At 43.1% G+C, this 20,379-nt stretch overlaps 1 protein-coding gene across 3 annotated transcripts in view; it reads right to left on the bottom strand.

Annotated features, from left to right (window-relative positions):
• Positions 1 to 10,888, bottom strand: part of Uap1 (UDP-N-acetylglucosamine pyrophosphorylase 1) — a 30,749-nt gene extending 19,861 nt beyond the window's left edge. For 2 of the 3 annotated variants that reach the window (XM_050158216.1, XM_050158217.1), the window contains exons 1-2: positions 10,654 to 10,888; positions 5,771 to 6,093 (exon numbers count right to left, since the gene is read on the bottom strand). In XM_050158216.1, the coding sequence (XP_050014173.1) occupies positions 5,771 to 6,050 (280 nt within the window). In that variant the 5' untranslated portion in view covers positions 6,051 to 6,093; positions 10,654 to 10,888. The remainder of the gene's footprint in view (positions 1 to 5,770; positions 6,094 to 10,653) is intronic. The other variant, XM_050158218.1, reaches the window with a different exon arrangement.
• Between the last annotated feature and the right edge of the window lie 9,491 nt (positions 10,889 to 20,379).

The raw sequence follows: 20,379 nt of genomic DNA, 5'->3' as shown, positions 1-20,379 counted from the left end.
CAGGAAGCATTTTATTTATTTTTTTAAAAATATTTATTTTATTTATTTATTATGTATACAATATTCTGTCTATGTGTATGCCTGCAGGCTGGAAGAAGGCACCAGACCTCTCTACAGATGGTTGTGAACCACCATGTGGTTGCCGGGAATTGAACTCAGGACCTTTGGAAGAGCAGGCAATGCTCTTAACCTCTGAGCCATCTCTTCAGCCTACAGGAAGGATTTTAACACAGAGAAAAACAGTAAGCAAGAGACAGATCCAGGTCTAGAGAAAATCTCTTGGGAGATCAGCGCACTGTGAGCTCAGAAGGCCCGGAAGGTTTACAGTGGCCCTGGTTAAAGGTCAAACACTTCCTGCAGGACATCCTGGCTGGACTGGTTCCTCTCCAGTGCTTTAACTTGGACAGGTGCCTAAACAAGGATGGTCTCACCAGTACTTCTGAACAGAGTGCAATGGAACTTCCATTTAAATTGTGAGCACTCCAGGACAAGCCAAGGGGCATCAACAGGTAATTTGACGAGCAGAAATAAAGAAAAATTATCCAAGCCAGCTCGTCAGAAATAATACTGAAACACGAGGGGCTTGGCTTTTCAAGACAAGGGCTCACATAGCTCATGCTGGCCTCAAACTCCCTTTACAGGCAAAACTGGACTTGAACTACTACTACTGATCCCCCTGCCTCCACATCTACGCACTGGGACTATAGGCATGTACCACCACACCCACCTTAAGTCTTTACATTTTAATCATGCTACAACTGAAACTGCTTCCCAGAATGCTGAGCCCAAAAAAGTAGACTAGTCAAGGACATCTCTGTCCATCTGAACTATCTCTATAAACTAAGGCCTTACCATGAATTCCCCTAGGCATTAACCACGAAGTGCCTGTGATTAGTGTGGGCTGGAAAGACCACCTTTGGCATTGTATACATATTTAAAATTACATTGAACTATGATGACAAAAACAAAATAGTTGGGATTTGCCTTAAAATACAGCAAAGGAAAAAGGGAACAAAAGGAGAAATACATGAATCAAAAAGAAAATATAATTTTTTGTCAAAGCACTATATGTAGGCATTCGCTATTCCATATTTGTCTCAAAATATAATCATAATATACTTCTATTTCATTTAAAATCCATAACATTCTATACAATAATATACTGTGTATGTACATAAAAAATACTATAAAAGATTACTAGTGGTTATTTTCCTCTGGATTATGGAACAACAGAAATTTGTATTTTTTCCCACTGACATTTTTAGTATTTTCTAGTTTCCTTAAGATATACTAGATTTAAGAAAAATTAGGAGATAATGCTATGAGTATATTTCTTCTGCACAAGACAGTTCCTTTTCTACCCTACAGTACTATAAGTGAAGAAACACCCCAGCAGGTACTGGTATGCAGCCTGGCCCTAGCACCCACTTCCAGGAACATTACAAATCCTAGGAATATACCTCATGGTAAGAAAAGAGTGAGCACTGAAAAGTTATTAGTATAATAGTGGGAGATTAACTTTTACTTAATTAAATATGCATTTTAAATAAAGGATCATATTTTCCCAGTTTATCTTTACTAAAATGCCATTCTTCCCAAAACTTCTAATTCCTTCTCTTTCAAGATCTCAACAGTTCCCCACTATTCTATATGTAGCCAGAACACTTTAAAACTCAAATTAAAGTAAGATCTCTCGTCAACAAAGAGATTATATATTAACCCCTAAGAGACAACTTTCTACCCTTGGTTTCAAAGGTTCATTATCATTTCAATAAACAGGCATTTTGAAACTACTACAAAATACTTTTTCCACCATCAGGAAAAAAACAGAGGTGTCTTTGAGACATTATGAGTCACAGTCTTCACAATGGCAATCTCTTCCCAATTAGTAACTGCAGAAACTTTCTTTTGCTATGAATGTGCAAACACACAGCAGTTTCTGGTTAAGTGAGAAGGATACAAAGTCAGCTATAAAATAAACCTCCACCCCATTGTAAAGCCACAAATAAATACTGCTCCCAGACACTGAGCCAAAAGGAAGTTTGCTTTGCTCCCTCTTGGGCCACACTTGGTCCTAACAACTGTGGATATAAATGTAGACCATAAACATAGATTAGTTCTACAGAGCCCATTAAAAGCTAAAGAAGACTCAAACTGAATGATGTCCTGCTTGTTGCTTGTGGTCATTTCACAAGATTCCTGAGGTGTTAATGCTAAGACTCCACCCTCCTCAAATGCTAAGGAGAACCAGTGGGCAGCTGGGATATGGGCAGGAAGAAGCCCATGTGACTTCTGGTTTGGAGGAGAAGCCTTTTGAAAGCCAGGAGGAGGGCAGGGTTAGTGATTCCAAAGTCAGTATAAGGCAGAGCATCACCCAAACTCTCCTCTTGCTCCTTACTGGTCCTGCCCAATTCTCAGTAAGAGGCTAGGAGGCTAGGTTAGCCATGCCTGAGCACTTCAGATCTGAAAGGCATCCTCTGAAGAAACCAGTCTTTCCCAAGCTACTCTTTAACCTTTGAATACTCTTGAATAAAGCCTCAGAGAATGACTAAATACACAGAACAGAAGGGAATAGAACTATGACAGATGTGAAAGGTTAGAGACCTGCCTAGTTAGAATCTACTTCCTCTTCCCTAAATCAAACAGTTGTCCTAGACTGAACTCCCTGGAGCTCTTGAGAACAGTTTAAACATCAATAACTCTGTCAGTCCAGAGGGAGACAGAGGTACAGAGCGTGCCAATGGTGCCAGTTATCTTCCTTTTTCAATGAGCAAGAGATGGGATGACAAAAAGTCACCAATATGAAACTGTAGCTATAAAATTATTCACATCTATAAAGTAAACATGTGGGGCTGGAGAGATGGCTCAGCAGTGAAGAACACTGGCTGATCTTAGGACCTGGGTTCAATTCCCAGCAACCACACGGCCACTCACAACTGTCTGACTCCAGTTCCAGAGGATCCGATACCCTTACACAGACATACGTGAAGGCCAAAACACCAATGTATATAAAATAAAAATCAACTATTTTTAAAAAGTAAATANCTCAGCACCTGAGGAAATACTACATCGATAAATCAACTCACACACTCACTCTGGGTGGGTTTTATTGTTCTTCTGATGATAAACATTATATACAAACAAAAGAGCGGGGCAGTGGTGGGGACGCCTTTAATCTCAGCACTTGGTAGGCAGAAACAAGTGGATCTCTGAGTTCCAGGCCAACCTGGTCTACAGAGGGAATTTCAGGACAGATGGTTACACAGACAAATTCTGTCTCAAAAAAACAAAAATAAGGGGCCTGGGGAGATGGCTCAGAGGTTAAGAGCACTGGCTGCTCTTCCAAAGGTCCTGAGTTCAATTCCCAGCAACCACATGGTGGCTCACAACCATCTGTAATGAGATCTGGTGCCCTCTTCTGGTGCGCAGACATCCATGCAGACAGAATGCTGTATACATAATAAATAAATAAATCTTTAAAAAAAACAAAAAATAAAACAAGCAAAAGAATAAAATGGTAGTAAAATGTTTGTAGTGTAAGGTTTTGTGGTTTTAGTTTGTTTTCATTGTTTTTTTTAATGTGTAGCCCAGGCTGGCCTCAAACTCATGATCCTCCTGCCTTTGCCTCCTTCAGCAAATCCTACCAGCGTGCATTTTCATTGTTTTGAGACAGAATTTCACTATGTCTTAGTCACTGTTCTATTGCTGTGAAGAGACAAGATGACCAAGGCAATGCTTATAAAGAAAGCTTTTAATTGGGGGCTTACTTACAGCTAAGAAGGTTTAGTTCATGATCATCATGGCAGAAAGCAGACAGGTATGGTGCTGGAGCAGGAGTCAAGACCTTCCTCTATATCCTGATTTGCAGGCAGTAAGAGAAAGAGAGAGAGAGAGAGAGAGAGAGAGAGAGAGAGAGAGAGAGAGACGGAGAGAGACAGAGAGACAGAGAGAGATTGACTGACTAAATCTGGCGTGGACTTTTGAAACCTCAAAGTCCATCTCCAGTGACGTATCTCCTCCAACATGGCCACACCTACTTCAACAAGGCCACACCTCCTTATCCTTCCCAAACAGTCCCACTTCTTGGTGAGACTGAGCATTTCAAATATACAAGTCTATGGTGGCCATTCTTACTCAAATCACCACACCTGGCTATTCTGGAATTCTTTGTGTAGAGCAGGCTAGCCTGCCTCCCTATGCCTCTTAAGTGCTGATATTAAAGACATTCAACATCATTCCTGGCTCTTGTTTTGAAAGAGGGGGGGTCTCACTTCTGAAGTCCAGGCTTACCTGGAACTGATTCCAGAGACTAGGCTGGCCAACCTTCCTGCCTCAGCCTCCACAAGTACTGGGATTAAACTGCTAATCCTGGCTTTCCTGTTTGTTTCCTTTCTTGAGACTGGGTTGCTCTCTTCTCGGGTTAGTCTTAACTCCCAGGTGTGAGTGATTGCCAGCTCAGCCTCCTGCAGGAGCCTCTGTGCCCAGCTAAGATTTGAAAGACCTGTTCCCTCTTCTGAAAATCCACCATGAAACTGAACATTTAAAATGTTGGAAAATTGGGACTGGAGAGATGGCTTGGTAGTTAAGAGCACTAGCTGCTTTTGCAGGAGGGCCTGGGTCACACCACATGGTGGCTCATAACCAACAATAACTTAAGTTCCAAAGGACCAAAGCCCTCTTCTGACTTCTGCAGGTACCAACCACCATATAATGCACCTAATACATGAAGGCAAAACATTCATATATACCAAATATAATATAAGTAAATCTAAAAAAAAAGTTTGTAAGTTGGAGGACTGCTGGGAGAGGTTGCTGTTGGCTGTTGGGTAAACACCACGTTCTTCCAATTAATCCACTTAACCTTTAGCAAGCTGTAACCTAAAAACCTATGCCTACATTCCCCACCAAAAATTGGATTATGGATCTTTGTCTTTGTTTAGAGTGTTGGTCACAAGTTGTTATTTATAATAAAGGAAAAAAATTTAAAGAAAAATGAATGTAAGAGTTGGGTATGTAACTCCAGCTACTTAGGAGGCTGAGGCAGAAGGGCTGCAAATTCAAAGTCTTCCTGGCCTTCAGAGTGAGCACAAAACCAGCAGGCAACTACCAAGACCCTGTCTAGATCTATAGCTCAGCGCAGTGTACTTTCCTGCATGCAGAAAGCCCTAGGCTCAAGCTCTAGTACCTCACAAACAAAACTAAGAATGCCAGTTCACAGCAACAGAACCACTGCCTGCACAACTCCATGACCTTCAAGGTGACCCACTAAGCAAAGGCACAGGTCAGACTTAAGCTAAAGATAAACATAAACACAGGAGAAAATGCATCACAGAACACCTCAGCTAAAATATGTGCAGCAATAGGAAAAGGGAGCAGTAATGCAGAAGAAAACAAAACTGGAAATACAGGCATGGGCCAGTTTAAGGCAGTGCAGATGAAAGCAGCTTAAACTGGAACATTTACTGTGTGCCACAAAATTTCGGGGAAAGTAACCTAGCAAAGGTATCGAATTAAATTCAAGACAAAAAGAGACTGGGGCCAAATAAAGACCAGCATGAGAAGAGCTTTGAAGCCAGGCATCAATAATTCAAGCAAAGCATAGATCAGCAATGGTAGACACGGCAGCTACCTTGGCAAGGCTGTTTGTCACTTCTAGTGGGTCACTTGGTTTCTAGTATGACAAGCACAGTGTTAGCTATAAGATCCAGCAACTTGAATGATTTCAGCATATCTCACAATATGCTGTGTAAGACATGAGCCCGTGCAGTACCTTCATTCTCCCAGGCCTGAAGCTGGTCTTGATCTCTGGTGGCACTGCCCAGCACCTCTCGGGGCACAGGCTCCATTCGTGCATCCACCTTTTCTTGATGAGAGGAATGATCAAATCCTCCAATGGCCTTCTGGAAAAATAAGTTCAGCTCTTCAAAGTTCATGGCCTGGAGCTCCGTATAAAGGTCTGCCTGTTGGGCTTCCTCCAGCTCATTCCAAAACTGCAGCAGGTGCTCTTGTCCAGCTTTGGACAACCTGAGTTTGAGGTCATTAACATTCATAGTGTGCTGGTAGCGAGACTTTGTAGAAGCAGAGTTGTGAGAGCTGTGAACCAAAAAGAGAAAAGGAACTAAGAACAGGCAGAAGTCTAGCTCCAACCAGAGGGGATTTTCCTTACTAAAAAATCATGCACAGTACAATGACATTTTGGTCAACAAGACTATTTATTTGACAGTGGTCCCATGAGATTGTATCACCCCATCCTAGCTACCTTAGGTTATGTATGCTATGACGCCTGCACAGTAATCAAATAGCCTGGTGACACTCCTCTCACAACATAACCCCATCATTAAGCTATGTACAACAATAGTTTTAAAAGCTCAACATTTAGAAATGAGCTTCTGCCTTTCTGACACTCACTGTTTGTGAAAGCGCATACTCAGAAGACAGTAATTAGCACTGTGAGCCAGCACCATATGAAGCATTTTACTCACAGGCCTTGTGGAACTTTCTAGCCCTTCTGTCCCCTGTAATTGTCATCACTACTCATATCACGGAGACTCTAGCACAAACTCAGCAGTGTGGCCACCGGAGTGGCGCAGGCTGCACTACTCCTCTGAACACTAAGCTGCTACTTCATATTTCAACTGTTCTCCTTTTGCCATTTTTAAGCACTGTTGTATTCAGAGCACAACAATCTTCAGTAGGATAGGACCACCTATAACCATGAAAACTGTATTTCAATAAATAGCAACTTTATACAGGAAAACAAGTGAGATCACATGATTATCTCTACTCACTAAAAACACAGACCCTAATCGGGTGGTGGTGGTGCACACCTTTAATCCTAGCTCTGGGGAAGCAGAGGCAGGCAGATCTCTGTGAGTTCAAGGCCAGCCTAGTCAACAAACTAAGTTCCAAGATGGTTCCTTCACAAACAGAAACCCAGTCTTGAAAAACAAAAACAAACAAAAAGCCCACAGACCCTAACTGGAAAGAAAATAGTAAGCACACATAATAGAGATGAAGACCTGTTAGTCACAAACACGAGTATTCTATGATCACAAATCAAAATCTTAAACCGCACAATGCTAAAAGGTAAGAGAATGAAGAAATATTTAGTTTACTGCACACCTAGTATTGATAAATGCAAGATCTGAGATAGGCACTGGCTGGAAAAAGTTCACAATCTAGCTCTATCTGCAGGGTCATTTTCCAGAAAATGGGTAGAACTAGTGACCATCAGTGAAGAAAGGCAAATTCAGACAAATATTTCATTTTTCTCTCATATGCAGACTCTACACTTAAAAAACACATACGTGCAGGTCTAAAGTGAGTAGAATGAGGAATGAACGTATGTCTCTTATATGCAATCTAGACTTAACTACAGATACCCTTTATACATATGTATGACATGAAAACAGAAGGAAGACTACTTGGAAAAGGGAACTAAAAAGGCAAATAAAACAAATACGAACCAGGTAAAATGATACATGTCTAAAAGTGCCATAATGAAACCCATTATTTTGCACGCTAACTAAAAAAGAAAAAAAAATAGAGAAAAAGGCAAGGGCATGAGCCAGACTAGTTGGGTTGAGGGGCTCATTTGAGGCTCACTCAAGAAACCTCATTGCATTCCAACTGCTTAGAACAGGAGCTACGGAGAAGATACCAAACAAGCAACCTATTCTTCTCCTTCTACAGAATGGTACAAAGTGGTACAGGGTATCAACACTCTATCTGCATTCCTGCAGTTCTCCATGCCTCAGGTCCATTTCCTATGAAATGAGACACCTAACAGTTCCTACCTCATCACAACCATTCAGCACCCAACAGTAGGATAAGAGCCTACACCTGGTGTTCACCAAGGCACTATGGCTTTTGCAACAAAAGGCAGCAGGTGCAGGCTCATCCACTGCCATACCAGACACAGAAAGGCAAAGGGTCTACCCCACAGGAAAAAGGTGGCAGCCACGTGGGAGAGCCAGGTCACCTGCACCTCCTGCACCCATAAGAAGTCTTGCGTGGAGAACGGACTGTGCTGCAGCACCAGAGCCACCTCTTCCTAAACATATGTAGGGCTCCAGAAGCTGTCAGGCTTGGGAACAAAATTCCCCTAATTTCATTGTCTATACCAAGTCATAAATACTTCCAATACTTGAGTCTATAAATGGAAATAAAATTTTCATTCAATGCTGAGGTCTAACTTAAATAATCTTCACAACCAATAAGAAAATGAGGCTCAAAGACCATAAGCAACTTGCCTCGGGCTACATTACTAGTACCTAGAAGGATGGGAATTTTTGTTTTGTTTTTGAGAAAGGGTTTCTCTGTGTACCGGTTCTGGTTGCCCTGGAACTCGCTTAGACCAGGCTGGCCTTGAACTCACTGAGATCATTGCCTACCTTGCAGGGATTAAAGGGGTGGACCACCACATCCAGTAGCTGAGAAATACCTGACTCCAAGTCTATCCTCTTTCCCTGTCCTCACAAAAGCAGGGGAAATATAAAGAATCCAAGGAGAGGTCTCACTTAAATACAGGCAGGATAATCAGATGGCAACCTTCACTCAACTTTAGAATCAGACCAGGCAGGTTCCTACCTCAACTCTACTCCGATACAAGTTTATGATTTTAACTCTTAAATGACCTAATTTCTTTTTCTTTTTTTTTGGGGGGGGGGAGTGGTTTTTTTGTTTTTGTTTTTCCAGACAGAATTTCTCTGTAGCTTTTGGAGCCTGTCCTGGCACTCAATCTGTAGACCAGGCTGGCCGCCTGCCCCTGCCTCCCAAGTGCTGGGATTCAAGGCCTGCGCCGCCACCACCACCTGGGCAGTAGAACTCTTAAACAGCCATTTAGAGCTGGGCCAGCCTTTAATCCCAGCAATAGGGAGGCAGAAGCAGGCTGATCTCTGGAAGGCTGAGGCCAGCCTGGTCTACAACAGTAGGGCAAGTTCCAGGACAGTCAAGGCTACACAGAAACCCTGTCTTGAGAACAGCAGAGTCATTCAATACCCTTCCCCTTTAGGCACTTGAGAAAACGTTATTTGTGCAAATAGAACAATTCATGGTAAACTCTGATATCTGGGCCCAGAAAACCAACAGTCTACAAAGGTTACCAAAATCCTATCAGCTCATTCACATGTTATGTAACACTCATAATAATCATGATTTGTATTTACCGGACACAGCTATCAGTATACCAGTATTTCCTACTAATACTGGCAAGGAAGCTATATGTAAGTAAATCGTATATAGCAACAGAGAAAAGAATTAAAGACATGAATTTTTATGCTGACAACAAAAAAATCTAAGAGCTAAAAATCTGCACTAGAAATTATGACTAAATTTGATATAACCTAACACATCAGAATCAATACAAATGGCAAGCCATTATCAAACATGCCTTTATTAGATTTTTTTTTTTTTTGGTTTTTTTTCGAGACAACATTTCTCTGTAGCTTTGGTGCCTGTCCTGGAATTCGCTCTTGTAGACCAGGCTGACCTCGAACTCACAGAGATCTACCTGCCTCTGCCTCCCCAGTGCTGGGATTAAAGGCGTGTGCCCGGCTGCCTTTATTAGAATTTAAATGCCATAATAAAGATGTTCAATATTTCCCATTTCCTCCTCCCCCACCTCTGCTGTTATATGTCCTCAAGAAAAAAAAAGGGGGGGGTTAGTAAACTCCTTTTGAAAACAGGTACCAAGTCAACGGTGGTGATACATGCCTTTAATTCCAGCATTTGGGAGGCGGAGGCAGGTGGATCTCTGTAAAATTCGAAGCCAGCCTGATCTACAGAGTGAGTTCCAGGACAGCCAGTGTTACAGTGGGAAACCCTGTCTCGGGGAGAGGGGGAAGGTAAAAGAAAAAGCGGTACAGAGACTGAACCTAACCACTAACTGACAGCACAGACTAGACTATGAAGTCTTTTCCCCCAAGCCAAGTGAGTCAACTAACAGTGAAATAGACAAATGTCTTCAGTTCCCTGAAAACCCTTGGGTCCATGCCCAGTGAACTTCACCTCCAAGTCCCTAAACTACTTTTGCCTCACATAAATACATATTAGCATAATCACTATCACCCGACTTCAGATTTCATCAGGCCAAACTTTAAAAAATCTTCAAGAGCATATGTATGCTCTCAACCCTCCAGGCCTATCCTTCTACCAGACCAATAGAGGGGGAAACCCTGAAATTTGAACGCTCTCCCTCTATCAATAGCAAGCGAGGCAGGGAAGTGGCAAGCCGGCTGGGTGCTAGCCACATCCCCCATCGGGATCCCCTGTCCTCTGAGCTCTCAATTTTTACTCTCCTGCTTACAAAACGCCCCCAACTCTTTGCCTTGACAACTCCAGCGACCGCTTATTCCCACCGGGGACCCCCAGATATGGCACGACTATTCCCGATCCCTGACTTGACCCTCATGGTTCCTCTTCCCCATCCAGGTGAGAGCCCACCCGCAACAGCGCCGACTCGAGTCGGGGACTCCATCACCGCCCCAGCCTCCTCTCCCGGGTCCCCCAAGTCCTTCCGCGCGTCCCAGCCCCGCCGTGACAGAGCCCACGCCCCTCGGGAGCACCGGGCAGCCGGCGCGGTGGTCGGTGCGGCTACGCGTGGCCCGGTCCGCGCGCTTGGCACGGGAGCGCGCGGTGGAGGGGGCCCCCTACCTCCCTCGGCGTTCCCGCGGCTCCGCCTGGCTCCGGCTCCTGCGGCTTGACTACTCGCCGGCGTCCCGCGCCCTCCTGGAATATATACCGTCATCCAGGGAGGGGAGGGGGTGCCGGGGCGGCGGGGCGGGCCGCGAGCAGCAGCCGAGAGGAGCGTGGGCCCCGGCCACCCCGCCCCTCTCGCCGTGGTGAGCGCCTGCGGCCGCGGGGCGGAGCGGAAGGCTGCCGGTCCGACACGTCAACCTCCCGGAGCGGCCAAAGGGGCGGGCGCCTGCGAGGGGAAGGCGCGGTCGCTCGCGTCACTCAGATTTCTGTCCAATGGGATGGCTCGCGGTCCCGTCAGTCTGCGGCACCGCCCCCTCACGCACTGGCGGGGGCGGGGCCCTTTGCGCGCGCTGCCCGGGGGAGGGTAAGACCGGAGGGAGGCGCCACCTTGAGGACAAGCGGCTAAACTGGGCTTCGGGGTCGTCCGGGGGAGGGTCGTCGTGCCCGGTGCTGGAGGGGAGCGCGGGCAGTGACTTCAGGCGACGGATTTCCGAACACCCACGGGTGTGGTTGGGAAAGACCCGCCGGTTTCTGGGCAGAGATCCCTCTGGGGCGGGGCTGTGACCTTAGGCTAGCTGGTCTCGTCACTGATTCTCCAGATACCTGCCTGCTACTGCCTCCGGCTTCTTCTGTCATTGTCTTCCAGGATCGTGGGTGCGAAGCCAGCCGGGTTGCCTCGGCTCAGTCACAAGTGAAAAAAGAAATCAAGTAAAAGGGGCTGGGTAACCCGAAGTCGTGCCGAGTGTGCCAGTGAGAATGAGTCCAGGGTGCGGGATTTAGCTCAGAGTATGTGTGTGGACTTTACCTCGCTCGAAGAGAAGAGCCAATGTGCAGCTGTCCTGTTACACCATCAGCAGCGGGTGTGCACATGCAGGCTGTATTCTCAGTGTTGAAGTTGCATTTATATTTAAAGTTATGTTGAGTTTTTCAGATTCTGAAAGAGAGTCCCAATTTGTTGAGCTGTCAGAAGCACCTAAATTTAGCATATCTGGTAGACAGGCTTCCTCGGTTAGATTTTCAACGGCTTCCTCAGTCGTTCTTGGATATTCATTTTCATTCAGACTTTACTATCAATTGATGTCATTTAGAGATTTTTATTTAACAAGGGGTGCGATTTGCAAATTAAAAGATAATTTTCCATTCGGTAAGGAACTTTTGTGGCTTTGCGGTATTTAAACGACTGCCCAGACAGCATAAGAAAATCTTTACCCTCCAGAGGTTAAATGGCTGGATGAATGGGGGTCAGAGAGTTAAACACAGTTGGTGGAAAAGGATCAAGGACGGGGTGTAATATGTTAGCAGTATTTGCTTGGCCTTGGTCTGGCATGCCTTCTGGTATCCTGTTTATATGCCACGTCAACTGAGAAACTGTAAATGCCACCCAGTGCCGTTGATAGTGTCAGACGTGCCTTCTTGGAGCAAGAATAACAATAGGGGAGTGTTCTCCGGTTTTCATACTTCGTTTTGAGAACACTGAGTCTTAAATGTAGAATATAGAACCTGACACAGTGGGGATTGAATCCTTTGATCTTTGCATATGCATGGGGTTGAACTAGTCTCTTGAGAAAACCGGCGGCTACAGCATTCAATAAAGAGCAGATTGTTCAAAATGCATTTGTTGAGTTATTCTGTGTTAGACCTTATGATAGATACCATGGGGGATCAAGAGTCTGTTTCTTCCAGGAGTTCTAGTACAGTAAGAGGCAAAGGAGAGAAATGCTTCTTTTTCAAAACCGAGGGCCTGAGTACAACAGCAAATACTCTAATAAAGGCCCTCAGAGCTCAGGGGGAGCAAAGGGATACCGTTTCCCTCTAAAATAGGCCTATTGAGGGACCACCTCATGCTTCTGAGGGCTGCCCTTCGGTACTCAGCCTCCGTGACAGAGGCTTTCATGTATCTTTCCATGGGCAACTTCATTACCTTTACCAACTCCTATTATCTTCCGATACTAATAATTTAAGACCAGGAAATTTGTCCATAGATTTTTTTTTAATTGGGAAGGGAAATATCTATCTAAGAGTTGCTATTTTTAAAAAAAAAAAAGTCAGGCAGTGATGGCATTCACCTTTAATCCCAGCACTCAGAAGACAGGGGAAGATGGATCTTTGTGAGCTCAAAGCCAGCCTGGTCTACAGAGTCTTGAATGCCTCCACCCTCCCCCCCCAAAAAGGAATACTAGCCAAAAGTTACATATTTTTAGTAATAGGAGCTCAACCCAGTAATAACTATTAGGCAGATGGGTAGACAGATGAATAGGTGGACAGATAGTTAGGTATTCTGAGATCTGAAAAGAAAAGATCAGCTGGGTGGTGGTGGTACACGCCTTTAATCCCTCCCAGTGCCCAGGAGGCAGACGCAGGTGGATCTCTGAGTTCAAGGCCAGCCTGGTCTACAAGAGATAGACAAGAGATAGTTCCAGGACAGGCTCCATAGCCACAGAGAAACCCTGTCTTGAAAAACAAAAACAAAAAAAAATCTCCTTGAACTTCAATTCACACAAAAAGCTTTATAGAGTTGGAAAGGGAAAAGAGAAAGTGCTGGCCTACAGTAGTTAGATAATAAATGTTAACTAGGAAAAGGATAAAGGGAAAAGGAAAAGAGAAATAGGCTGGTTGTGTGGGAAAACTCCAGAAGGGACTAAGGCTGGGGATAGAGCTCACTTAGAGCAGTCACCTAGGGTGGATAAGCTTAAGCCTCAGAAACACGCAGACAAAAAGTAATGTTGGGATGTGAGATGCTTTATTTTTTATTATAATTGCTAATGTATATTTGTTACTTATATTAATGAATTCACTGTGAATTTCCATAAAAATCTTTCCATGTGTATTTTCCATATATAGATGAAGGTGTGTGTGTGTGTGTGTGTGTGTAGCCACCCTCCTTACATCCTTCTGAGAAAACATGCTTTAGATGAACCATTATTGTGAAACAATTTAAAAATTTTTAAATGTCATATATTAATAATAAAATATTTTATGTTTTTTCTACACAGACAATGAAATTATGGTCATTTTATTTTATTTTGGGTGGACATATTTTGCCAAATTGTAAATTATTTTAACCTTATGAAATGTTACTTAACAACATAAACAGCCACTTGACTGACTTCCCCAGTGATGTGGCACACATGTGCCAGTCTGCCCAGATTTTCTTGTTTCTCATCATTATGACCCACCTATTTTTTTCTAAGTGTGCCAGTACTTGGGGCTGCCACACCAGAGGAGTCTTCCCTCCATTGTCTGAGCATGACAGCCTCAGCTGGCTCATGGAGCTTTTTGCCAGGAGGTTCACAATGCACCAGGAGAGTCTGGCTCACCAAACGGCTCAGATGGGTCAGGGCAAAGCCTGAGCACCTATGACGTCACTGTTTCCAAGAGAGTGCAGACAAGCGGGTGGTGAACAGATTAGCGTTTTTGACTTTCTTATGACAGTTGCCTCAGACGCAAGGAATTTCTTCCCTTGGGAGATGACACGGGTTTAGCTCACCACTCCTCCCACACTTCAATTTTCCGTAGTTCAGGGTGTGTTTTGGAATATTGTGAAATGAAGAAAACACCCTGTTAAATGTCAGAGTTCTCACTCTGTTTTCCATGCCTTCCTAACGTTTATACAGTCCTTCAGAGGATTCTGAGCTAGACAGTTTATCTAGGATGTGTGGGATGCCAGGAGCGATACACAAGAATGGGTAAATGCATAGCCCTTCCTTCACCACTGACTCTCACCTAAGAAGCACTTCAGTCACTGAATGAAATGAACTAGAAAGTAAAGGAGTATGTCGGTCTGTGAGGACTCCAGGGAGTGCAAAGCTATAGAACTCACAGGGAGGCAAGCTTTGTATGGCGTAAGACTGCATTCCATCCCAGTGGGGTTGGCGAGACACCACTGTCTGGTATGCCCCTTAATAAAGAAACAGCTTTGTCAAAAGTGAAGTGATTTACTTGACAAAATTGATAGGAAGGCATAAAAGCAAGATTCAAAGCCAAACTATTACTATATAGCAGCATTTCTTTGCAAGTAATGACTGAAAATAATCCAATAATTAAAAAGTTCAATGATAATAAACTTCTCTGATATTGTAAACGGAGCCTTGTCTCCCACCTGTCTGTTTCCAAATTTCCAGCAGCCACTTCGCAAATTACCACAGAGAAGCTTATATTAATTATAAGGGTTTGGACAATTAGTCAGACTTATTAATAACTAGCTCTTACATTTAAATTAACCCATTTCTATTAATCTATGTATTGCCACGTGGCTGTGGCTTTACTAGTTCTTGGGCAACTGGCTCGAGTCTCCCCAACTCCGCCCTTCTTTCTACTTGTATCTGTTTGGCTTTCCCACCTGCCTTTATTCTGCCTGACTACAGGCCAAATCAGTTTTTATTATCAACCAGTAAGGGCAACACATATTCACAGAGTACAAAAAGATCAACCCACGGCATATATTTTTCCTCTTAAAACCAAACAGCTCATACTGTGATAGTTATTCTTTATTGTTAACTTGACAAGATTCAGAATCACCATGGAAACAAATATCTGGGCTTTTTTTTTTTTTTTTTTTTTTTTTTTTTTTTGGTTTTTCGAGACAGGGTTTCGCTGTGGCTTTGGAGCCTGTCCTGGAACTAGCTCTGTAGACCAGGCTGGTCTCGAACTCACAGAGATCCACTGCCTCTGCCTCCCGAGTGCTGGGATTAAAGGCGTGCGCCACCATCGCCCAGCTGGGCATTTTTTATGAGGGATTTTTTTAGATTAAGTTGGAAGACTCACCCTAAATGTAGGCAACACTATTCCATAGGCCATGATGCACCTGAAAAAAAAAAAAAAGGGATGAGGGAGACAAAAGGCAGCTTTTATCCTTCTCTGCTTCCTAACTATGAACATAAATGATGAGCTACTTGCTGCTCCTGCCTTCCACACCTTCCCTGCCTTGACAGACTGCATCCCCTTGAACTGTGAGCCAAGACAGATTCTTCTTTAAACTACTTGTATCGAGTGTCTTATCTCAGCAATGAGACAAGTAACTAAGACATCACCATTGTGAATTCTAGGTCAAATATTGAATGCTCTGCTGGGGAAGCTGTTGTCTGGAACTTCTAATGCAGATAGTCTCGTTCGAAGTGATATGGTCTCCAGGGGATGACATTTGCTCTACGGATGAAACTAGAATAGAGATATATTTTATTCCAAACCTGCCTTCCTACAGATGTAGTGACTGTTAAACCTCTCACCTCTGTTTTGCTACACAACTGCCCATATTACTGTCTCTCAGATGTAAATGTTTCTCAAAATGTAATTTGGATTTATTGTACATTTTACCTTGGAGGCATCTCAGCTCAGCATGAATAATGTACATAAGACTATCACAAGTTATTTCTGTTGGAGATATCACTTAGTCTCATATTTTGCCCTTAGGTAGACCTACATATTAAAATTGCTTTATATTGTCTCATGTGATATCTCTTTAAATTAATTTATTTTCTGTGTATGTGTGCTTTTTTCTGCATTCATGTCTATGCACCATTTTCATGCCTGGTGCCTGCAGAGGCCAGAAGAGGGCATCAGATGCCCTGAGACTCGAGTTGCAGGTGTTTGTAAGCTATTGTTTGTACACTAGGAATTGAACTCAGGTCCTTTGGAAGAGTACCTGTGCTCTTACTGCTGAGCCATCTCCCTGGCCCCTGCAGGTAATATATTTAAATAAAGAAAGGATTTAAAAACAAACAAACAAACAAACCTGTTCTGCCCTCTACAAAATCTCAGACATAGCAAGAAAATTCCTGAGCATTTTGTTCTAGCCCCCATGTCTTCCCTTGGTCTGGGTCACTTAGTATTAATTAGGGCAGATAGGACCTGTGTCCCAATGAAAGTCTCAAGCAATGCCTGTTGGCTTTGCATCAGAATTAAACTATAGAACTATGGTCTTAAAGCTTACTGTGAAGGAAAATAATTCCAGGAGTCAGGAGGCAGAGACAGGAGTATCTCATGTTCCAGACCAGACTGGCTTCATAAACACTATATAGAAAAACGGGAGGAAAGCCGGGCGGTGGTGGTGCACACCTTTAATCCCAGCACTCGGGAGGCAGAGGCAGGTGGATCTCTGTGAGTTTGAGGCCAGCCTGGTCTACAAGAGCTAGTTCCAGGACAGGAACCAAAAAAGCTACGGAGAAAACCTGTCTCGGAAAATAAAAAGAAAGAAAGAAAGAAAGAAAGAAAGAAAGAAAGAAAGAAAGAAAGAAAGAAAGAAAGAAAGAAAGAAAGAAAAATGGGAGGAGGGGAAGATTTACTTGGATTCTCAGTGTCATTGTCAAGGTAGTTCCTATGTCCCCAAAGCATTGGCTTGTTCACTTAATTTATTCAACTCAGCATAATAGATGAGAACGTGAACTCCAATGCCAGACAACGTGAGTTTGAATTGTGGCTCTGTCTGCAGTCATTACTTTAATGTCATTAACAAGTTACTTAATATCTTTGAGCGCCATCCGGGATAATAATTAGACCAACCTATTAGGGTTGCTGTGGGGATTATTGTTTTCATGATACTTCAGAGTAATTTCTAACACACATTACTCTAAAGTAATTTGTGCAAATCGTTGCTTGAAAAATAATATTTGCTAAACTTAACTAGGTGTCAGGAAATAGGGCATGAGTTTGAAAAGAGTTTATTTACTCCCCTCTCCTGGAGTTTGGGCAGGATTCTTTCCTAATTAATACAGTTTACAAAAGGTGATGAGATGTTGTTATGGTTTCAATGTTCCCACCAAAACCCACTGAAATTTAATCTCCCTTGTAAAGTATTAAACATAAACTCAAAGGGACTGGTGAGATGGCACAGTGGTTAAAAGCACTCACTGGCTGTTCTTCAAGGGACCTGGGTTCGATTACCAGCACTTATGTGGTAGCTCACAACCTTCTGGAACTCCGGTTCCAGGAAATCCAGTGCCCTTTCTGACATCCGTGGGCAAAAAGGCATGGATGTAGTGCAGAATAAATAAATAAATTTAGGCAAGACGCCCACAAACTTAAATGTTTCTAAATAAGTAAATTTTTTAAAAAAGAAACAAACTAAATGGGACGTAGAAGAGTTAATTAGATTGGGAAGACTCCCTGGACAAGGTGGTGCATGCCTTTAATCCCAGCACTTGGGAGAGGCAGGCAGAACTCAGTGAGTCTGAGGTCAACCTGATCTACAAAGTAATTTCTCAGACAGCCAGGGCTGTTACACAGAGAAACCCTGTGTCCAAAAGTCGCACACACACACACACACACACACACACACACACACACACATACACACACAGTTAGATCATAAGAACTCAGGAATAGTTTAATGGTAATGGATTAGTTTTAGAACAGGTCTGTTATAAAATGTTTGGTTCTGCTCCTCTGCACACACTTCTTGCTTTGCAAGGCCCTCTGTGCCTGGGGACTCTGGAGAGTTCCCACTCATTGATCTTGGAGCTCCCAACCTCTAGAATCGTGAGCTAAAATCCCTCTATTTATATTTATAAACAACCCAGTCTGTAATATTAAATTATAGCAATAGAAAATTGTGTGATATGGCAAAGGGATGAAACATCCCATTTGAGGACATATTCTATTGTGCTAGACTCCTTCCTAGTGTACTTACCTTCATTATTCTGCTAGCCTTGAAGGAAAACAACCTGCCATGTTGCCAATGGCTATGGATTGAACTACATGGCAAAGAATTCTTTGTAGCTTCTAGATGCTGAGAGTAGCCTTCAGACAACAAAAATATAAATAAGGTGCAAGCATGCTGGCACATTCTATAATCCCAGCACATAGAGAAAAGATCACAAGATTCAGTTCCAGTCGGGGCTACATAGTAGGATGCCAACTCAAGACAACAATACTATCAGTGAAAATATAAACAAGCCTGTAGCTTTCAATAGTGAAACACAAGGAAACAGTTGGATAGTGCCTTTGTCTCTGGTGGCTCTCCAAGGTAGGAAGCCTCAGATCTGATCCCTGATTGCAGCCTTCGAGAGAGCTTCAAAGAGTCGCTACAAGAATAGATTGGAGAAAACCATACAACCATGCTGTCTGGTTTGACTTTAAATTCACAGCTGAGACAAGCATGGTGTCTCATTAGGTAAAGTACTTGCCACCACGCCTGACAACCTGAGTTCAATTTCCAGGTCACACGTGGTGGAAAGGCATAACTGACTTCCGAAGAGTGGCCCCTGTCATGCTGCCATGCGCGTGCACACATAAAAATAAATAAATAGACAGACAGACAGATAGTGGGATGTTTGTATACTGTGTAAGGGTATATTTCTGATTGGTGTAATGAAGAGCTGACTGGCCAATAGCTAGACAGGAGGCATAGGTGGACCGTCCTGGCAGAGAGAGGAAGAAGTGGGCAAAAATCTAGGACATGAGAGAGATGCCAGGAGACACGGAGGAAGCAGGATGGGCAGGATGTAACAGAACATAGATGAACAGAAATGGGTTAATTTAAGATATAAAAGCTAGTTAAAAAGAAGCCTAAGATATGGCCAAGCTTTCATAATTAGTAAGTCTCTGTGTTGTTATTTGAGAGCTGGTGGCCCAAAGAAAAATCCGACTACATTTGGCATCCAAAATATGGCCCATACCCAGAGCCCACTGCTCACAGCATACAGAGGCCCAATTCATTTTAAGAGGCCCTATGGCTCATTTAAGAGGCCCTGCTATGAACCGCCAACGAGCTACACTGTAGCGGGAAACTTGATAGAAACGCCGCTCTAGTGCTGGGGTACTGCAGCTTCCCAGAGCCGGGACAGTTAAGTGCAGCTGGAAAGATTATGCAGACCTGAAGGGGGTGGAGCCACAACCAGTGCCATAAGCCAAAACAAGGCAGCAGAGGGTCTAGCCAAACAGTTTAAGATTTGTCTCACATGGTCAGAGAACACCAAAAGTGTTTAGTAAAGTCAGGTACAGACTGAAAAAATATCTGAACAGATACAATGTATTTGAATAGGCTTAGTTACTACAGAAAAAAAAGGAGGAAAAGAAAATGGGTATAGACAGTCATAGAAAAAAAAAGTTTAAAAATAATAAAGTATTTAAATAAAAAACTAAACTAAAAAAGATTAAGTCACATAAAGATGGGAACTACACAGGGTGTCTGGATCCTGTATGATGCTTTGTTGACTTTGAATTTTTTAAATGCTAGTAAACAAAACACAATAGGTGCTGAGACATTGGATTATACTATCTGCTAAATTAAACCAACCTATATATTTTTTAAATGTCTTAACTTCAGAATGAACATCATAAATAAGTTGCACTGCTAGTCTCAAATATTTTACATTGGTATGGATTTTTGTATACTGGTGTGGGAAGTTCTTCTATGTGTTGCTTTTATTGGTTAATGAATAAAGAAGCTACTTTGGCCTGTAATAGGGGAGAATAGAGCTAGGCAGGGGTGAGGGGACCTAAACTGAATACTGGGAGAAAGAAGATGGAGTCAGAGAGAAGCTGTGTATCCCCTCAGGAGACAGACACCAGATGGAACTTTACCAGGTAAGCCACAGCCATGTGGTGATACACAGATTAATAGAAATGGGCTAATTTAAGATATAAGAGTAAGCAAGAAATACACTTAAGATATTGAGCAAACAGTATTGCAAATAATATAGTTTCTGTGTGATTATTTTGGGTCTGGGCAGCTGGGAACAAATG

Source organism: Alexandromys fortis, unplaced genomic scaffold (assembly GCF_014885135.2).
Source record: "Alexandromys fortis isolate MF-2015 unplaced genomic scaffold, M_Fortis_MF-2015_v1.1 scaffold_106, whole genome shotgun sequence".
Lineage (NCBI taxonomy): Eukaryota > Metazoa > Chordata > Mammalia > Rodentia > Cricetidae > Alexandromys > Alexandromys fortis.
Note: the sequence above shows the minus strand (reverse complement) of the source record. Positions and strands in the feature narration are given on the sequence as shown.